The sequence below is a fragment of the Mirounga angustirostris genome, unplaced genomic scaffold (genome assembly GCF_029215605.1).
Source record: "Mirounga angustirostris isolate CCGP_5_RB_7025 unplaced genomic scaffold, mMirAng1.0.hap1 SCAF_5, whole genome shotgun sequence".
Taxonomy (NCBI): Eukaryota; Metazoa; Chordata; class Mammalia; order Carnivora; family Phocidae; genus Mirounga; species Mirounga angustirostris.
The window spans coordinates 8,465,388-8,485,765 of NW_026991713.1; the positions used below are offsets into that span (position 1 = coordinate 8,465,388).

The window sequence follows — 20,378 nt, forward strand, 5'->3', positions numbered from 1 at the left end:
TATGTTTTTCTCCTTACTTAATTTGGACTGTAGTGCATAGTTAAATGTGTAAGTTACTTTGAAACAAGAGTATGATAAAAAAAAAAACCATGCCATTTCCTCAGTAAATGTATGTATGTATACAGAACTCTGATCCTTCAGCCATCATGGAAAGTTATACCTCCAGTACAATAATCACAAATAACACCACTAATCTAATAAGACACTATGATCAAATTTTTCTATATATTTGATAAATGAGAAGGTATGCTGCTAAAAACAGATTCACAGCTAGCATATAATTTCACTCCCCCCCCCGCCACACCCCTGTAATTCTACTTTTTAAGAAAAGGCAGAAAATATCACAGACGTTGTAAGAACTGTCTCTGGAACAATTACATCATGATGTTAGGTTTTTAACAACCAATTGACTAATGCACACCCAGCCTAAAGAAAAGCACATAAAAGGTCTATTCACAAGTTTTATCTGATAAATTGTGGAAAAAAATGTGTATTTAACAGTGTCTGTGTCACTAACCTATGTTGCTCAAGTTGTTTGAAGATACTTTTCTTTCCACCTAAGACATGCCCCTAGGGGATGAGTACAGAAAAGAGCTAAAAAGAACTGTGCATTTAAACATGTGGAAAAGCCGCCCGGGGCTTCCAGATGTTCACTTTGCTTTGTATGACTAGACTCTACTTTGAGAACCATGAACTCTCTAACAAAAGGGGATGGAAGAAGCAAAGCTGCCCTGCTTTATTCTCATAGACGGCATCTAAATTCACAATAACTGGACACATACCAAAATACCCAAGTTCTTATGACAAGTTTCATCCTTAACAGAAAACATGATTAAGGAGGTGAAGCCTGGAAATACAGAGTTAATGACACCTTCATTAGTCATTATGGGAGGCTTCCCCCTTGCTCAGCACCCGGGATTTCTACACCCAAGATGGGTATGCCCTAGTAAGACAGGAGCTGGTGGAGAGTTTGCTCTTCTTTTATGTCAAGTGGAAGAAAGGTTATTTTGAATTTAAGTCAGTTCTCAGGAAAACTATTCAGGATCAGAATCAAGGCATCCTTGGAAGTCTCTGTTCCTCTCTGCATGTGGACACCCCAGCAGGAAGTGGCACCCCACAGAACTAGAGCAGAGAACAGGGCTATGTGTCCAGGGTCACTTTGTTTCATAGGAGCATGGGTTTCAGGTCTCCCCAACTCTTATTTTTGAGTTTGCACAGAACAGTATCTTCTTTACCAAAATAAAACCTGAATTTTGTCACTCTGCAAAGAAACCCACTGTGGTGTGTGGTACCTTTTTAATTTTTACATTTTATTTTTAAGTCACTGTTGCCTCACTGATTGGATTCTGCTTACAACATGTTCCCCCGTTCTGAAAGAGCTACCATTTGCCTGCCAACAAATTCTTGATGAATGTCAAAGGTATAACCTTACTTGTGCTAATTCTATTTAAATCAAATGAAATATTAATATCAGAAGAATTTTATCAGTTTGCCTCATCAGCTTCATTTTAGTTCTCCATTTTTCCACAAGAAGGAAATTCTATCAGTAGAGCTAAACACCTCAGCTTGTACATTATTTTAACAGATTATAACCTCAGACGCGTGTGGCACTCACAGCATGTACAAATGTTTTAACTGGCTTTTTCTTTTTTTTAAAAGATTTTATTTATTTATTTGACAGAGAGAGCGAGCCAGAGAGCACAAGCAGGGGGAGTGGCAGAGGGAGAAGGAGAAGCAGGCTCCCCACTAAGCAGGGAGCCCGATGCGGGGCTCGATCCCAGGACTCTGGGATCACCTGAGCCGAAGGCAGACGCTTAACCGACTGAGCCGCCCAGGCGCCCTGTTTTAACTGGTTTTTAAAAATTCCCGGTGGCAGAAGAGCAGGTTGCCATTGCCAAATAGTAAAAGTCTCCCCTGGACCCAGAGAAGTCAGAGGCATAGCTCTGCGATTTCCTAATTGTGTGGTCGGCTTTGGAAAACTGCCAAGACGCTAGGATATCAGCTGTAAGACAGGGATGAGAATACTTCTCCCTCTCGTGTGGTTGCTGTGCAAACAGGGGGTCACGTAGGACCCATCTCTACCGGAGGCTCAGCACACGACCGGCGCATTTTTTTTAAAGGTGATCTTCACTACTGGCCACTTACCAGAGCCATATCCAGGTATTGGCGCTTTGGTTTGAAGGTCTGGGAGCCCCACATTCAGAGCGCTGGGTACCATGTTGTCCAGATGGGGCTTGGGCCCGACGGGATGGGAGGGCGAGTGCTTCAAGCCAGGCTGCCTTTGCTGCTGCTGCTGCTGCAGGGCGCTCACCATCCGAGCCAGCTGGAGGCCAGGAGTCCAGAGCCAGGGGGACCCGGAGGGAAGACGGACACTTGGTGAGCCAACGCCCCGAGCCTCCCCGGAGAGACTGCCTGTGGCTGGCGTTTTGCTCTCGCAGGCGCAGCCCTGCAGTCCTCACACAGAGCGCTAGGGGGACCCCCCGTACCTGCTGCTCCTGCTGCTGGCGCACGGCCTGTGAGAGCTTCCTCTGGTTCTGCAGCAACTGCTGCTGCTGCTGCTGCTGCAGGAGAAGCTGACACGCCTACAACACAGGGGGGCACCGGCTCCTAAGTGGACTTACTGAGACCCTCGTGGGTCGTGCGCCCGAGTGCGGCGGCGGAATCAAGCACCTAGGAGGGAAGTACTACCCAGGTCCTGGTCCGCTGGTCACATTTACCTCGAGTGGAGCTGAGACATTAACCCTTAAGCATGCATAAAACGAAGCAAATCGAAGTTAAAGGGGAAAAAAAAGCAAATAACCTGTTTTTTTTTTTTAGCTAAGGGGGAAAATCTGCTACTCACCAACTGAAACTGGGGAATTTGTGGAAGCTGGCTCAGCATGGCAATTTGTTGAGGAGATAACTGGGGCCCCACATTGAAAAGACCTGGATTCAGGCCACTGTTGGGAAACTGCTTGAGCATTGAGGCAGAAACCTAGCAAGAAAAAAAAGATGCATTTTTCAGAACTTACCAAAACGAAACATTTTTTTTTCTGTAAAAAGGTCTTAATAGGTCTAAAGCAAGCATCAATGGTTTTCCTTGAAAAATATTTGTGAAAAATATTAAATGATCAGGAGAAATACACTGAAGTGTTAACAATGGTTATCTCTGAGCGGCGAGATTTTAAGAGCTTTTAGGGGCACCTGCCTGGCTCAATCGGTGGAGCGTGCAAATCCTGATCTTGGGGGTTGTAAGTTCGAGCCCCATGTTGGGAGTAGAGATTACCTAAAGATAAAATCTTTTTAGTTTATTTAAAAACATTTTTTAAAGATTTTATTTATTTATTTGACAAAAAGAGCACAAGCGGGGCGGGGGGTGGCAGGCAGAGGGAGAGGGAGAAACAGATTCCCCACTGAGCAGGGAGCCCAATGTGGGGCTTGATCCCGGGATCATGACCTGAGCAGAAGGCAGATGCTTAAACAACTGAGCCTAGTCGCCCAAGACAAAATCTTTTTTAGAAAAGGAGCTTTTAAATTCTCTTCCTAGGCTTTCTAATTTTTCTGCAATAAAAATTATGAATTTAAAATCAGGAAGACTTCTGCAAGACAAAAAGTTTTAATGACAATATGACTCTTGCCTGAGAAACTGTTACTGGAAATGGAAACAAAATATATCAAACTTCATAAAAATAATAAAGCCTAAAACAAAGTATTTCTGTTGTACAAAAAAGAAAGATCAACTTTCTCAGTAGTAAAGGGGATATTTTGGCCCCACATGCCTGTAAATAAGAGACACTGGAGTTTCAATTCATGACTTCTCATACCAAACACTCGGGAGTCCAAGAGAGGCAGAGCAAAGGAGCCTAAAAGGTCAAATGACTCAACCCATTCCTTCTCCACGGTTTTCAGGAGTGAGCTAGGCTAGGCTGCAGAACCTTCAGGGACAGAGAAAAGACTCCCTCCCACCTTCGGACTGCTGGTCTAAGATGTTTTCACTGAGCTGAAGTGAGTTTCCCTGCACTTTCATTCTCCGAACCCACTGAACCAGCTGGTACCGCGGAGAACAAACGTAATCTTCCATGGGTGGCAGGTCGCACACTGGTCAAGTGTGTAGTGCTGGAGGCAGACTGCGTGGGCTGCCACTTCTAAGGTGTGTGACTCGGGGCAAGCTACTTACTAGCCCTTCTGAGCCTCATTTCCCTAACTTTAGTGATTGAGGATGTTATGTAATCCACATCAAAGGCTTAGAAATGCACTTCATAAACGCTCATGTTATTCCACAGGGACAGCTCTTCAAATGTCTAGAGACAATTACAGTTCTTTGTGTCTCATCTTCAGCCTAAACATGATCAGTTCTTTCACGCATATCTCATCCAATTTCTCAATGCAGAGCCCAGGACAGAAAGCCATTTTCTAGAGTGGTCGAGTACCAAGTAGACCTGGCCATCACTAACCATTCTGTTAAAAGCCAGACTTTTACTAACAATGCCTGAGATCTCCGTTTCTCTGATGAACGCATCCTAACTCCCAACTCACACACTAAGCTTACTTTCAATTAAAATCTACAATATTTTAAAATAGGTTTTGTTCTCCTATGTAATATTTAAGCAGCTGGGTTGAGTTGTATTAACTTACGATTTGACCTTAGGATCTTTATGTGCACAGCACATAGTAGATGCTTGATAAATATCTATTAAATAAATGAATATTATATTTTTATTTATTTATTTATTTATTTATTTATTTATTTATTTATTTATTTATTTTTTAAGATTTTATTTATTTATTTGACAGAGAGAGAGAGAGAGAGCACCAGCAGGCAGAGCTGCAGGCAGAGGGAGAAGGAGAAGCAGGCTCTCCGCTGAGTAGGGAGCCCGATGCGGGGCTCGATCCCAGTACCCCGGGATCATGACCTGAGCCGAAGGCAGCCGCTTAACCAACTTGAGCCACCCAGGCACTCCTATTTTATTTTTTTTAATATTTAATTTTTAAAAAGAGTTAATTTTTGGGGGGGGGAGAGCAAGCAAGAGCAAGGAGGAGGGGGGAAGGAGAGAATTTTTTTTTTAAGACTTAATTTATTTATTTGTCAGAGATCGAGAGAGATAGAAAGAGCACAAGCAGGGGGACCAGCAGGCAGAAGGAGAAGCAGGCTCCCCGCTGAGCAAGGAGCCTGATACGGGACTCTATCCCAGGACCCTGGGATCGTGACCTGAGCTGAAGACAGACTCTTAACCAACTGAGCCACCCAGGTGTCCCGGAGAGAGAGAATCTTAAGCAGCCTCCAAGCCCAGCACAGAGCCTGACTTGGGGCTTGATCTCACAACCCTGAGATCATGACCTGAGACGAAATCAAGAGCTGGGCACTTAAATGACTGAGCCATCCAGGCGCCCCAGATTTAAATTGTTGTTGTTGTTGTTGTTTTAAGATTTTATTTATTTATTTGACAGAGAGAGAGAGTGAGAGAGCATAAGCAGGGGGAGCAGCAGAAGGAGAGGGAGAAGTAGGCTCTCTGCTGAGCAGGGAGCCCAATGTAGGGCTCAATCCCGGGACTCTGGGATCATGACCTGAGCTGAAGGCAGATGCTTAATCGACTGAGCCACTCAAGTGCCTAAAATTTTTTTTCAAGTAATCTCTACACCCATTTTGGGGCTGGAACTCATTACCCTGAGATCAAGAGTTGCATGCTTCACCTAATAAGCCAGCCAGGTACCCCATGAATATTATATGTTAACTTATTAACAGTCATTCCACCAAATTCTTTTTTAACCTATTATTCTACTTAGTCCCAGTTTGTGTTTCCCTATCTGGTCATTGATGGGAATCTTGAACTTGACAGAGCTTGAGGATAATCTAGTAGCATGTCAGTAAAAACTTCTTTCCAACCGAAAGTGATTGGGCTGGGAATAGTCCATCGTTTACTAATCCACACAACTGTTCTAGCATTTAACTTATATTTATACATCTTGTCTAAAACAAAGAGACAGCTTGTCAAATGGCTTGTCAAAATAGATTTCGACAACTGTATCATTCTTATAATCCAAGATTTTTTAACTAATTAATAAAGAAAATCAGTTAAGACTTGTTAGCAAATTTATGATTCATGATTTCTTATCACAGGTGCTCAAAAAGCCGTATTTTTGATATCTAGTCTAGAATCTTGCCTAGAATTGGCACCAAGTTCATCAGTCTAAGCCACTTCCCTTATTGTTTCAAAAATTATTTAAAAAACTTCCCCATTCTCCTCACTTCCTTGTTGGTGCCCACCTTGCTCATAACACTCCAGGCCTCCTGCCCTTTCTTTTTGGCAGCAAACCTATAGGGAGGGTTGCCCCATTCCAGTTACTGCTGGCTAAGTTTGTAATTCAGTATTAGGAAGCTCACATTCTCCAAGATCAGCTTTCTCAGTAGTAAAGGGGATATTTTGACCCCACATGCCTTCATCTTAAAAATTCATGATTTGTGTAAGAAAGAGGAGTTGTCATTATTAAACTCCCCTTGAAGATCCCCAGACTTCCTCAAAGATCACAGAAGGGCTTGGCAATTCTTTTCACAAATTCTTTCTCTGTTGTAGGATTTAATTTGTCTCAACCCTTTTGAACATCTTCGTTCTTTTTTTTTTTTTTTTTTTAAAGATTTTATTTATTCACTTGACACAGAGAGAGCAGAAGCAGGGGGAGTGGCAGGCAGAGGGAGAAGCAGACTCCCCGCTGAGCAGGGAGCCCGATACAGGACTTGATCCCAGGACCCTGGGATCATGACCTGAGCCGAAGGCAGATGCCCAACTGACTGAGCCACCCAGGCGCCCGAACATCTTTGTTCTTAATGGAGAAGACAAAAGCAGTAAAAATTTTATTTTCACTTAATTTAACTTAATTTCTATTTAATCATTTAATGCAAACACAAGTAGTCCAAAGCAGAGATTCTTTTCCCAGTAACTGGAACTGCACCAAACCAAACTCTGAAGGCTCTTTCAATCTGCCTGTTCTTTTGCAAGTCTGTTTATTTTATGTTGCAATTCCACAACACAACTCTTACACATATTCATCCTTGCTTGCTACCCTTACTTTCCATCTTTTGAAAATACCCCCTTAAAATCTGAGTCATCAGAAAGCTTTCATCAGAAGACCCACTGGGTCTTCCCACTGTATCTTTCTTTAGCATAACAGTCAGTTAAATTAATGCTTCTGAGTCACCATCTCTGCCACAGTCTCAAGAATACCTGCCTACCTTTCCTTTGATACTTTCTAGTCTAGAAACATCTAAGTTCAAGTTTCTTGTATGGGGCTCACCAACACATTTTCTTTTTTTTTTTTTTTTAAGATTTTATTTATTTATTTGACAGAGAGAGAGACAGCGAGAGAGGGAACACAAGCAGGGGGAGCGGGAGAGGGAGAAGCAGGCTTCCTGCGGAGCAGGGAGCCCGATGCGGGGGCTCGATCCCAGGACCCTGGGATCATGACCTGAGCTGAAGGCAGACACTTAACGACTGAGCCACCCAGGCGCCCACCAACTCATTTTCTTTCAAGATCTCAGCCACTTTCACTTAACCTACCAATGCTGTCATTTTGGGAAATATTTTGGGTTAAAGTAACAGTCCTCCCAGATGTTTCCTCTCTACTCTCTAAGAGATGCTGAGGGTTGCCAACCAATGAGAACACTTGTTTGATTTTCTACGTTAACAGTTGGAGGCCTAGCAGATGTGAGCTCAGAGTGAGCACACCACTCCTGTGCATGGTGCCTCTGCACCAGTTTTATGGCCGCGACGAGGGACTTGGTATTAAAAAAAAAAAAAAGTAAAAATTTCAATAATAATCTTTAAGTATTGATTACAGGTTGAATGATAATTTAGATCTACTGGATTAAAGAATATATATTAACCTGTTTCTTTCTCTCTTTTTAAATGTGGCCACCAAAACCTTTTATGTTCCATTACGTGGTCTGTGCTATATTTCTATGGGACAGTCCTGCTTCTAGGCCATCAGCATTGTTTCTAATTTCCTTTCCAAAGGGAAAGGACTCTGTGGTTCATGGGAAATCTACTCTGCTTATTTTGTTTTCCAGTCTGCTGGCCTCCGAAATAAATAGCCATTGTCTGAGCCTTCTTTTCTTCCCACTTCTCCGTTCAGTTTTAAAAGCTCTACTGAACAAATCAGCTAGTCTCTTGATTTCTTCTCTTCAGTCTTGAGAACGTATGCCATCCTTTGCCAAGAGCCATGCTTCCCACCCACCTCCAATATTCCTATCCCTTGAAATTAGCTGAAGAAACCACCATTCAAAGTAAAACATGCATATGATCCAGCAGTACCCTAGGAAACAAATTCATCCTAGGAGACAAATATAGGAATATTCATAGCAGCACTGCTCATAATAGCAGAAATCTGGAAACTACCCAAATGTCTACTGGTAGTGGAAGAGATAAATAACCGATGGTATATTCATGTAACAGAATACTATATGAACCACAACTGCCCAAATCAACATGGGGAAATCTTAGAAACACTGTCAAGTGAAAAAAGTCAGAGAAGGCTACATACTGCATGTTTTTGTTACATAAAGTGCAAAAAAAGGGCAAAATGAAACTATACTGTGTAAAGATAGATACGGAAATACTATAAAAAAATGCTTGTTTTATTCTTTAAATTTAATTTGGATGCCAGCATCTTCTATGTGCCATAAATTGACAGTCATAAAGACTAGAAAGGTTACCCTTGAGGACTTCCTGTCTAGCTTTGCCCAACGTTTCGCTTCCCCAGACTACACATGCACTGTCCTTCTCCAATGAATACAAAAGGACCAGAGAGAAGCACCACTAGGCTCCTGGCAAATGGCTATTTATGCCTGGGTTGCAGAGTAATTAAAGTGCAGGTTTGCACATTCCCGTAGCAGGGAGTTAATTACTCTGGCTTAAAAGCCCTTCAATCTCCAGCTGGGCTGGAGAAAAGGAAGATCTAGCTGGAGTCAATATGGCATTTAACGAAGCACTGCAGGTGCAAAATGACAGCAATTTAAAGCAACACAAAAGCCTGGTAGAATATGTTACTTTCTGAATATTTGAGTAACAGGAGGAAAAAGGCAAGGTAGAAACCCAAGACCTGTAACATCTGTAGCAAATCTTAAAGATGAGCTTCAATGTGATATTACTTATCAAAAAAATTAGGTGTTCATGTCTTTTGACCCATAAATTTCATTCTGGGCAACTAAATTTGGAAATAATGTGGGCACAGATTGATGTGTAAGATGGCATACAAGATCTATGAGTGGGGCGCCTGGGTGGCTCAGTCGGTTAAGCATTTGCCTTCAGCTCAGGTCATGATCTTGGGGTCCTGGGATCCAGTTCTGCATCAGGCTCTCTGTTCAGTGGGAAGCCTGCTCTCCCTCTCCCTCTGCCCCTCCCCCCTGCTCCTATGCCTGCTTTCTCTCTCTCTCTCAAACAAACAAACAAGATGTTTTAAAAAAGAGATCTATGGATAAGGGTTTCTCTACTGCATTATTTATAACAGTGAAAAATTAGAAACAATTTAATATCCAGTAATGGGGAAGAGAATGTTTCAGGAAATCAAAGTAAATCTACCTGATGGAACATTATGCCTTCTTCGTTAAGAGTGATCGACAGGAAGACTATGTTGTAACAGGGCAAATACTAGGTATGACCCAAAGTTAACAGAAACAGCAGGATATAGTGACCACGAATGTCATTATGTGAAAAGCATGCCTGTACATGAACGGTCTGAACAGGGGATTTTGTAAAAATAATCCCTGTCACTGCATCTGGGTTGGGGGTTCCTGGAAGAATTTTTTTTTTCCGTTATCCAAACTTTCAGTGTGGTTATTATATTGTCTTAAAAAAGGGGGGGGAGTAGCTCCCGGGTGGCTCAGTCATTAAGCATCTGCCTTTGGCTCAGGTCATGATCCTCGGGCCCTGGGATCGAGCCCCCGCATCGGGCTCCCTGCTCCGCGGGAAGCCTGCTTCTCCCTCTCCCACTCCCCCTGTGTCTCTCTCTGTCAAATAAATAAATCTCAAAAAAAAAAAAAAAAAAAAAAAGAGCTACCCAACTGCTTTTTTAAAATCTGGAAATGTGAGGGAAAAAACGAGGTTTCCATTGTTTAATATTCTGCCCCCATTATGCATCAAATAAACGTTAACCACGTTTTGCTAAATAAACAAATCTCAAAAATGTACAACACAAATACTTTTCTTTTCCACACAGATCAGATGCTTTGGTCATAAAGGGATTGGCAGCCTGAGGTCTCTTAGACTAAGTTAACTACGCTTTCCCTAACAATTCCACTTACTAAATCATTCTGAAATGTATCTTCCCATGACTTGACAGAGATTTACTCAAAATACGTGCCCTGCGCAGCTGTAGATGTTCAGGATCCAGCAGTGAACAGAGCAGACACAGACTCGGCCACTGTGAAGCTCAGCACACACCTGGGGGTGAGGAGAGCAACCGTACTGTACGTAGCCCGGCCTGGGAGAGCCTCTCTGAGAAAGCACCACGGCAGCAGACGTCTGAAGGAAGGACGGATGGAGCCCGGGGGCAACCTTTGAGAACAGCGGTCCAAGCACGCTTGGTGCCCTAGGGCAAGTTGACTGGCGAGGCCAGAACTAACAGGAGGGAGAGTGGTAGGTGTCTGGGGTGGGGAGGTCACCAAGAGCATCAAAGCCCACAGTAAAGAGCTGGCTTTGTATCCTCAGTGAGAGAGGGAGCCACGAGAGGACAAAGCGGTAACATGGTTTACCCTTAACTTTCTGTGATGCTAGAAAAGCTTCCCATCTATTCGTTCGGTAGCCACCAACCAGGTGTGGCGATTTAGGTTTAAATCAATTAAAATTAAAATTTCAGTTCTTCCACCCGACTGGTCACGTTTCAAGTGCTCAGGTGGCTGAGGGCCACCCTGGACTGTGGTTTTAGAGGATCGTCAGAATGCTGGGTGGAGAAGACACCGGAGGCAGGCAGGTGCTGAAGAAAGCAGGGCAGGACCAGTCGGGAGGCCACTTCTGGGAGAGAAACAGTGGTCGCCTGCCATGGGTCATGCTAGCAGAGGTGGTAGGAAATAGGTTCAGAACAGAGTTCTGAGGGGAATTTGTTGATGGAACGTGAGCTGAGAGGACCCCCCAACTAGCTCTGAGATCTGTGGCCTGAGCACCTGCAGGATGGGAGTGCCATTTACTTGGAGGAAGAGGATGTTTTAGAAGGGAGTATGGGATGGAATCACAAGCTCTGTTTTGGACATGTTGACTTGAAGTGCCTGTAAGGCATCCTAATAGAAATGCCCAGAAGTCTATGGAATTGAGAAGATAGATCTGGGCTGAAGACACAGTCTTGCGACTGTCAATATTTAGAGCCATTCACTGGGCAAAATCACCCAGCAGCGGCCGTAGATGGTGAGAAGAGGAAGAGGGTCAAGAAGTCAGACTGGGGCTCTCTGATGGTAAATGTTGGGGAGGTAAGGAGAAGCTCGTAGAGGAGATGGACAAAGAAAGGCAGGTGGAGAACCACTGTACAAGGTGTCCAAAAGCCAAATGAATGAAAAGTTTCAGAAGGGAGGGCGTGACCATCTATGTCAGATGCTGCTGATATGGTAAGAAGAGACTGGAGAACAGACCACGATATTCCACAACACGAAGGTCATCTGTGATCTTCATACTGTCTTAATTCTCACTGCCACCACCTTCCCTGGACTCCTTTGCTCTAGTAAGTCTGCTATTCAAACATGTCCTCTACATTTCTGTCAATGTTATTTTTCTAAAACATAAGTTTTCCTGCATTGCCACTCAGCTGAAAAATCTTGCCCAATACTACAGTATCTACGGCAGCAGCAGCTAAACTTTAGGGTGCAGATAAAAATCACCAGGGGGTGACTAGGCCCTAACTCCCAAGATTCTGTCTCAGTAGATTGGGGGAGTCCTGGGAACTGTATTTTTAAGTAGCAACCCAGATAACAGTTACAAGGGACAAAGTCCAAAGTCCAAACTCCTTAGCAAGGCAAACAAAGCTTTTCCAAAACTGGTGCCGAACTTCCTGACTAGTTTTTTCCTATGCCACTCTAGACAACATCTATATGCTTCAACAAACTCAAACTAATTATTCAAATCACTTGCATTGTCCCAAACATACCATGTTCTTCCAGATATTACTGCTCCTTATCCAAGCTGCTCCTGCTGCTTAGAAGGCAGCTTTAACCCAGCCGTACTCAGCAAACTCTTGACTCATCCCTCAAGACCCAGCTTAAATGTCATTCCTAGTGCGAGGCCTCACCCAGCTCCCAAACTGTGTTAGACATTTCTTTTCTTTTTTTTTTGACAGAGACATATTGAGAGAGGGAACACAAGCAGGGGGAGTGGGAGAGGGAGAAGCAGGCTTCCCACGGAGCAGGGAGCCCAATGCGGGGCTCGATCCCAGGACCCTGGGATCATGACCTGAGCCGAAGGCAGACGCTTAACAACTGAGCCACCCAGGCGCCCCTGTGTTAAGACATTTCTATGTAACATTTATCATGCTGCCTATTTGCTGAGTACTCTGCCATCATCCCCACCAACTCCAGGAGGGTATGATAGGAGACGGCAGTTTCTTCATCTGTGCAAGGCCAACTGCACCACCAGGCACACTGCAGACATCTGATAACCACAGGACTGTGGTCTGACCCCAGGCATGTTGGAGGGTGCTCTGGGAGTTAAGAAGACGCAGTGACTGGAGTGCTGGGGAAGTTGGCAGCAGCTCTGTCTACAGGACAGACTGCCCGGGGGACGACTGGAACTTAGAGAGAGGGGCAAGGAAGGAGAGACACCAAGAGGACCCCCACACCCCCGGTGCAGGACCATGGGAGACGAGAGGGTGGGGCGACGAACATTTTCTCCCCTACTACGATAGTTATGGACTCAGTGTCAAACTCAGAATTTGAAATCTATAGGATATGGTTCCAAATAAATATTTTAAGCCTATGTCTTATATTTCAAAAACGAAACAGCAACAAAACCTGACCCTTTACAACCTGTTGGTTGGACCTAGTAAGTGTCCCACCCCCTTTTATAGGACGGGACAGACTCATGGCTCTTTATCTTGATTCACTGAAGTAACAGTCTACGGAGACTAAGTCACACACTGAATCCTTACATGGGCTCCTCAGCTTTTATATTGCTCCTCAGATCCATTTTCTCACAAAGAGGTATAAGGGACAGTTTGTGGCACAAATCTCTCCCGTGTACCCTGCAAACAACTCACTGCACATCTCCTACCAAGAAACGGACCTAAAAGGTTTCCCGAAAGACTTTACCCCACAACACAGAGCTGCTGCAAGAGTAAGTCTCTGCCACTTCATTCTAAATCCCCCCTCCCAGAGCACCTAGTCAGTATTTCAGAATCCATCTCCTCAAAACTTCTCAGAGTAACCCAGAGCCTGGCTCTTCTCCTGTTTATCTGCAGGTAAATCCTCAAGGGCAACCAACTTCAGAATGTTGACACATCAGGATTTATAAAGTAGTTTCATTTACATGCAATTAAAACAATCAATGCAGTATTAGAAAAATATAGAGACGTCTAAAAGGAATGTAATCATAACGCTTTTCATGCAAAAACATCTTTGTATGTATGATACAATAAAGAAATGAGTTTGACATTTTGTTCTAAAAATTTTGATCTGGGGGCACCTCGGTGGCTCAGTCAGCTAAGCGTCTGATTTTGGCTCAGGTCATGATCCCAGCCTCCTGGGATCAGGCCCCGCATCAGGCTCCCTGTTCAGTGTGGAGCCTGTTTCTCCTCCTGCCCCTCCCCCTGCTTGTGTTTTCTCTCTCTCTTCTCAAATAAATAAAATCTTTATAAATAAGTAAATAAATATCTTGATCTAGATTTTTTACGTTTTAGACATTTAGGTAACTATTATTCCTTTTATGCTCATAAAACCTGTCAGTTGGTGACTGATAACCACCGGGACAGGCTTTATTGATGAATTGTGGAAACATAAAATTGCTTACCTGGGGGGAAATAAACTGGGGAGGCACTTGCGCCCGGAGATTAGGAGAAGAATTCAGTGGCTGCACTGGCGTGTGCATACCTCTCGATTGTGCTGTGCTATTTCCAAACAAACCATGATTGCCACCCTGTAAACGTAACAGCAACAGTAAGGCTTTTTGTTAATGTAAGAAAATGCAAAAAAGAAACAGTTCTGGTTTTCTAACCCTCAGAAGAATCATATCCTGTGTTCCATGGAATCACAGAATTTTATAACTGAAAAGTTCCTGGTCTTGGAATGCCTGGGAAAATTATTCAAATCTAATCATGCACATAGCACCACCACCCCTGCAGTCGGATGCACTCTATAACCAAAAGGGTTAAATTTGGTCAAATGTTAAAAAAATGCACTAATTTTTTTTTTTGTAATTGAAACATATAGGCAATATAATGTTTATTTCAACTACTCTCTCTTTTCTCTTTTTTTAAAAGACTGCATTTACCAAATTTATTCTCAAGTCCAATAATCTGAGCTCCATCTTGAAAGGCACCTGAGTACAAATGCAGGCTTCTTCTGAATAATAGCAAGTGTAGAACACCACTAGGACATAATGTCTCTGAATTGATTAGTTCAATCATAGAATCAGTGCCACCAAATCGTAGCCTAGCTCCATGAGAACCCTACTCCAGATCTGAACACCCTTCCCTGTCTTGCGTCTGCTTGATCCCTTCTTTGCTAGATGAGAAAATCTAAACCAAGAGTGAGATTTAAAAAAAAAGAAAGAAAAGAAAAGAAAAAAGAAAAAAGAAGCAGAAAAGGGAAAAAGTGAAAAACCATTACAGGGACACCAAAAAAAAACCATTACTCACCTTTAACTTCTCATTCCAATGTATGAACATTAGTCTGGTTAAAAATAAGCTTAATTCCCTGATTTCTGGAGGACCAACTCACTGGAGCACTTCTAGACTATTCTAATCAAAGAGCTACAGGAAACTGGGCTAGATGACGGCCCTTCTGTTCTGACTTGTTTCAAGCCGAGAACAGCCCTTCAGCAAAGAACTTGACACTGTTCCCTCTGTCTGAGGACAGCTTCTACACCATCTCCACTTGGCCTCTTCAGGGCCCAGCTCAGAGGTCATCCTCATAAAGGAAGTCTTCCCCAAACCTTCTTCCTCATATCACATTCAAATTAACTGAGCCCACCTCTATGTTCTCAAAACACTTTAAACACTCTTTGATAGCACCCATCAGCAAGTCATATTAATTTTCCATTCTGTCTTTCCACCACCAGCTTAATACTTCCCTCTTTGTATTCCCAGAACTCAATAAAGTCCTAGTCTGTAGGACGCAAACGTCATTATCAACCAATTCCATATACTTGACAACATCCCACTGAATATCTTTAGTGAAGACAGCCGTACCACTGCTTCTACCAAGTATGTGTATTCTGAAGTCACAGAAGATGAGAAGTCACATCTTCTCCCTGGCATAGTGGGGTTTCAGGTAATTTTAAAGAAGAATTCTGTAACAGCACCCGTAAGTTCTAGAACACTGAAGATATTTCAATGGCTTAATGATTCAAAATAGATTAAGGGACTGCTACCGGGAAATTAATGAACTTAAAAGCACTGAAAATAAAAATGGCTATGAACATAAAGTAGAAAAGGCAATCAAAATCTGTGTATATCTCATATAAGAAAATAAAACATCCATCATGAATTTTAAATCTCCCCAAAGACTGTTTAAACATGAAAAGACCTTTAATTCTACAAGCTGTAATGTCTCCACTTCCCCTGTCTTACTAATCAAACTGTCACTCTAAGGTGACATGGTTTGGCTCTAATTTTTCTAAGATCGTGGGAGTTGGTAGCTTACCTACTGATCATTCTCAAGAACACAGGAAACATCTGTGTCACTGAGAATATTCTGCTAAGATCATTCTCACACTTTACTATAAAAGTAATGACCTTGTTATGAGATGCTAATTACTCATGGTTGGGTCCTTGGATGGTGGGGTTTCTGGTAGCTGAAGTTCTTTGCCAGAATCCATGTTTTAAAAAGTCCAAAACTGCTTTAAATTCCAACCTCTCTTTTGGTAAGAAATATCAGAAAGAATCTGCCTTTTTTTTGTTTTTGTAAAATCAGGCCCTATTTGCACATTCCCAGTGGACAGATGCCACCCCCACCCCACTGCCCAGAGGTTTTAGGTTTGCTTTATCAAGTGTCTCTAAAGCCGTATCAAGCCCTGTGATAGGTCTGATATGGGTAATAGTATAGATGAGTCAACAGGAGTCTATCAAAAAACACCTTCTCTCTTTTTAAATATGGAACCCTGGCACTGCTGCTCATTTTCTTGGCTCAGAAGTAGCTATTTCGCAGAGTAATAAGTTTAGTGGCAATCATACATAGTTTTTTTTAAGACTGTATTTAGAAATTAGGAAAACGGTCATCAAATGCTTATATGTATGTTAATGGCGGTCTATCTGGTTATTTCTACAGCTTTACTGTTGAATATAAGGCTTTTATGATGACCTGAGTCTTAGTATTTATTGGTGATGGCTGCCTCAGCTACAGTGTTTAAAATAGAAAGGCATATAAATTAAAAACAAGGTTACCAAGCTGATTGAAATTTGTGACTTGAAAATAAAAGTCTTACATTTTAATTTTTAATTATGAACTATATTAAGCCTGCATGAAAATGGTGTAGAAGAACCACGACCATATTTAGATAAAACGTGTATCCACCGGATTCACAATGGACTTTGTAGCATTCCATTTTTAGGATAAAAAAAAACCAAAGAGGAATGACCTTTTCTTCCAGTGCCAGCTACTTTGGCTGGTCTGTTATACTAAAAATTATATACTAATGGCTCTTGATAAATGTGCAATTCTGTAGGCATGTTTGTATTTATCATTAATCAAGAGTGTGAGGACTATTTTATATTTTCTATACCTCAGTCCAAAAAAAAAGAGCTGCCCCAAACCACTGATATAATTATTTCTTCTTTGTTTATATAAGCTATACATGTCTATGTCCTCTGTGGAAACATTAAGAAAAACAGTGAAATATAAAAAAAGAAAACAAGAAATTACCCATAACTCCCAAACCGGAGATAACCAACTGAACACATGGATATCATATGATCCATTTTTAAAATGTGCTACAGCAATAATTAGAAAGCATATGAAAGACCTGTGTGCAACTGAAGGATTATGGTGTGAGAGGTGTTTTATAATACCTTTTCACTTGTTTGTGAAAGTCAGCATGTGGAAACAGAATGGATACAATTAATAATTAAATGTCCTTCCATGACATCCTGAGGTGAGAGTCACAGTGACAGGTAAATTGGTCACAGAACTGTGGCTAGGAAAATATCATCACTGGGGTCACTATCACAGAGGAATTGTCTCCAAATTCCTGGTTTTCTCCTCGAGAACTACCCTGGAGCTGCTGTGGGGTGACAGAGGCCTGCCGTGCTATGTCAGGCCCGCGGAGGTGAGGGGGCCCCAGAGGCCTGCCCTGCCAGTCTCACTCCTGGTGCATGGCCCCTCCTGGGAGGACTAAGGCCCGCCCCTAGGAAACATCCAGTCTTCCCAAAACTTCATTCTCCCCTATCAAATTACCTCTCTCTGGGTAATTATTGTATTTTACACTTGAAGACACTAGGTTTTAAGATGCTGTAACGCTCGAGTATTTACTACTACTAGTTTTGCTGCTATTTTCTATTTAGAAGTTTTACTAAATTGAAAGGACTTCAAAAATATCACTTGCCATTCAATCCAAGGTTAAGAATGGCAAATTTGTTGCTAAATTAGATGACATAAGGTACCTACATACCCTCCTTAACATTTTCCTAAGCTAGTTCTTAGGACCTTAGCTTAACTTAGAATTTAGTTACCTTCTTAAATGTGAACTTATGACCAAAAATGAGAAGACAAAAGAAACAGATTTAAATAAAATCCATGTTGAGAAAATATGAAGAGAGATGGGTTCTACGGGCTAAGAGATCTAAAGCCTATACTTAGTATCATTCTGTGCATTCAGTAATCAACAAATTTCCCAAGACAGACAAATGATGCAATCAACTGCAGACCAGGGCCAAGGCGAGGCCACAGCCAAGCAGTTGTAAATTTGAGAGGCCTCCTTACTTGTCTAGCAGCGAAGTTTTGGGGGTTGAGCCCTGTGCCGATTGCTCCAAGGCTGACGTTGGGTAGTGTGGAACCAGAGGGAGACAGCTTGTAGCTGGGAGAAGGGGAGAAGGGAGAGCAGGGAGCCTCATCCCCAAGGCACCCATCTTGATTGGAGAAAGGCAAAGTCAGCTGAAAAGTAGTAGGAGTTAGCCAATCACAATGAGTGTTGGTTAGTGAAGCAACAGAATGCAAGAAGGGACAAGAGAGAAACACTAGGAACAAACAGAATTAGAGTGTATTAGCAATAAACGAGGATGGAATTTGGATCTGATAAGAGTCATCACACTTGGCCCAAGAGACACCATCTGTCATCTCAGATACGGATTTTTTCTTATCCTGTAAGTCAGTAACACATTCTGTCCATTGCACTAGGATAAAAATTGCCAGACACTTTATTTTTATGCATCTAATATTGATTACTCTATGTGGCTGCTGAAAGAGAAGCCAGAATAAGCTTCTTGGGAATCTGTTGCTGCCTGGAACAGCATCATCAATAGTGTCAAAAATGTGCCAGATCTAAAACTTTTGGTTTTAATTGCTTTCTGAAGATCCAGGGCTATGGCAAATCAGTATTCTGAATCAAGGAATTATTTCCTCCACCAGGAATGATAAAAATAAAAAGAACTAGGTATAAACAACTTCTTTAAATCAGGTAGTTGAGAATTTGGACAGTACACCACTGTAACTAAAAATAGGTCACTAGGGGAATGGAGAAAGAACAAAGGAACTCTCTTAGAAATAACAAAAGAGAAAGTTCTGGGCCAGCTTGACTAAGCTAGAAGGCAAGGCCTGGGGAGATCCGGATTATTTGCACAAGATCCCAAATTTAATTTCTCATTGTATAGCAGCAGAAAAAAGAATTCAGAATAAATTTGTCTCTAAAATTTCTTCTACATGTTTCGAGTGTGCATTTCCCCTACTGTAAAAAGTCAGACCATTCATTTCCCCCTTCCAAACTTCATAAAATTTCTAAACACTCAGACCTTGTTCACAATACTCACATACTAAAGACAGATGGTTCTAGCTTCTGCCTAATCACCTATTGACATCAACTGTTTTTACATCACCACTTACATGCAGGTGATGTTTGCGTTTTGCTCATTAATTAATTCAGTAATTCTATGCTTCCTCCTGGAACTGATTACCAAAAGAACAAATGGGAACCAAAGTGGTTCGCATCAATTATGGTCTTAAACAAAGGATTCGACTCACCTTCTCGAAATAAGGCCCACTATCTGTGGTTCCCATGTCTTTGGAATTAGGTGGACGGAACCCAGATCGATCCTTCCTCATGATATCATTAAAATCCCCGAGATTCATCGCTCGCTTGTCCACGTCAAATTTTTTATCTGGAAGGCTCCCTGAAAAGGAGCACAGAAGAAGTGAAAATTTCAAGAACCAATGTCTCCCTCATGACGAGGAGTTCTAGCCCTACTCTCTTCCCTGAGGTGTTGGGTGTAGACCACAAGGGATCTCGTTGGTTCAGGCTGCTGGGGACCCTCCCTGGAGCACATGTGGGTCCTTTTGTTCCTTTTTAAAAAACTCCTATCAGTTGTAGCTTGTTTTCAATGGAAGACTGAAAGAGAGACTTAGGGCCAACCTGGTAAAAATCTGACTAAAAAAATATTTCCACTGGTTATTGATATGTTTGATGAATATCACTTGCTCATAAACTCAAATGTGCTCAGGGAGAAAATCTGTCTCTTGCCCTTTTAGCATCTGCTAGATAAATGGGTGGGGCTATGAAACAGTTATTGGGGATAAAAAGGCCTCGTGATTTCCCAGGTACCATGGTTATTCCTCCTTTTCTTCACAGCTCTGGAAATTTGCTGTTATACACTGACATGATCAGTGCCCCTGGAAGCTTACTTTTTTGTTATTCTTAGATTTTAAAATATCATAGATCAAAGGCTATTTCCCTTATGACCCAGGACTGTTTTCCTTTCTTCCTGGTTTGATTCTTTTTAAGTTCCTCAAGGTGAGCAACGGTGTCACGGGGATGACCCCACAGACCAAGGGCTGACATGGCGTCTGCCCCACCTGCAGTGGGGGTGCTCGTCAATAATGCAACACCCCAGCGCAGACGGGACTAGCAACCTGAGGGCAGAGGATGGCAGGGCCACAGACACACTGGGTTCGGCCACACACCACAGTTTTTAACAATCTGAATTAGGTTCCAATATTTAAATATCAGGCTCTCAATGTATGTCTAAATTTCTGGCCCTGCTTGAAAACTGGAAGCTCTGACAAGGCT

At 42.4% G+C, this 20,378-nt stretch overlaps 1 protein-coding gene across 13 annotated transcripts in view; it reads right to left on the bottom strand.

The window, feature by feature from the left end:
• Positions 1–20,378, bottom strand: part of TNRC6B (trinucleotide repeat containing adaptor 6B) — a 256,919-nt gene that overhangs the window by 28,807 nt on the left and 207,734 nt on the right. For all 13 annotated transcript variants that reach the window (XM_054506809.2, XM_054506803.2, XM_054506805.2 and 10 more), the window contains 5 exons: positions 19,337–19,485; positions 13,956–14,081; positions 2,843–2,974; positions 2,487–2,582; positions 2,146–2,323 (listed from right to left, as the gene is read on the bottom strand). In XM_054506809.2, coding sequence (XP_054362784.1) covers positions 2,146–2,323; positions 2,487–2,582; positions 2,843–2,974; positions 13,956–14,081; positions 19,337–19,485 — 681 coding nt within the window. The remainder of the gene's footprint in view (positions 1–2,145; positions 2,324–2,486; positions 2,583–2,842; positions 2,975–13,955; positions 14,082–19,336; positions 19,486–20,378) is intronic.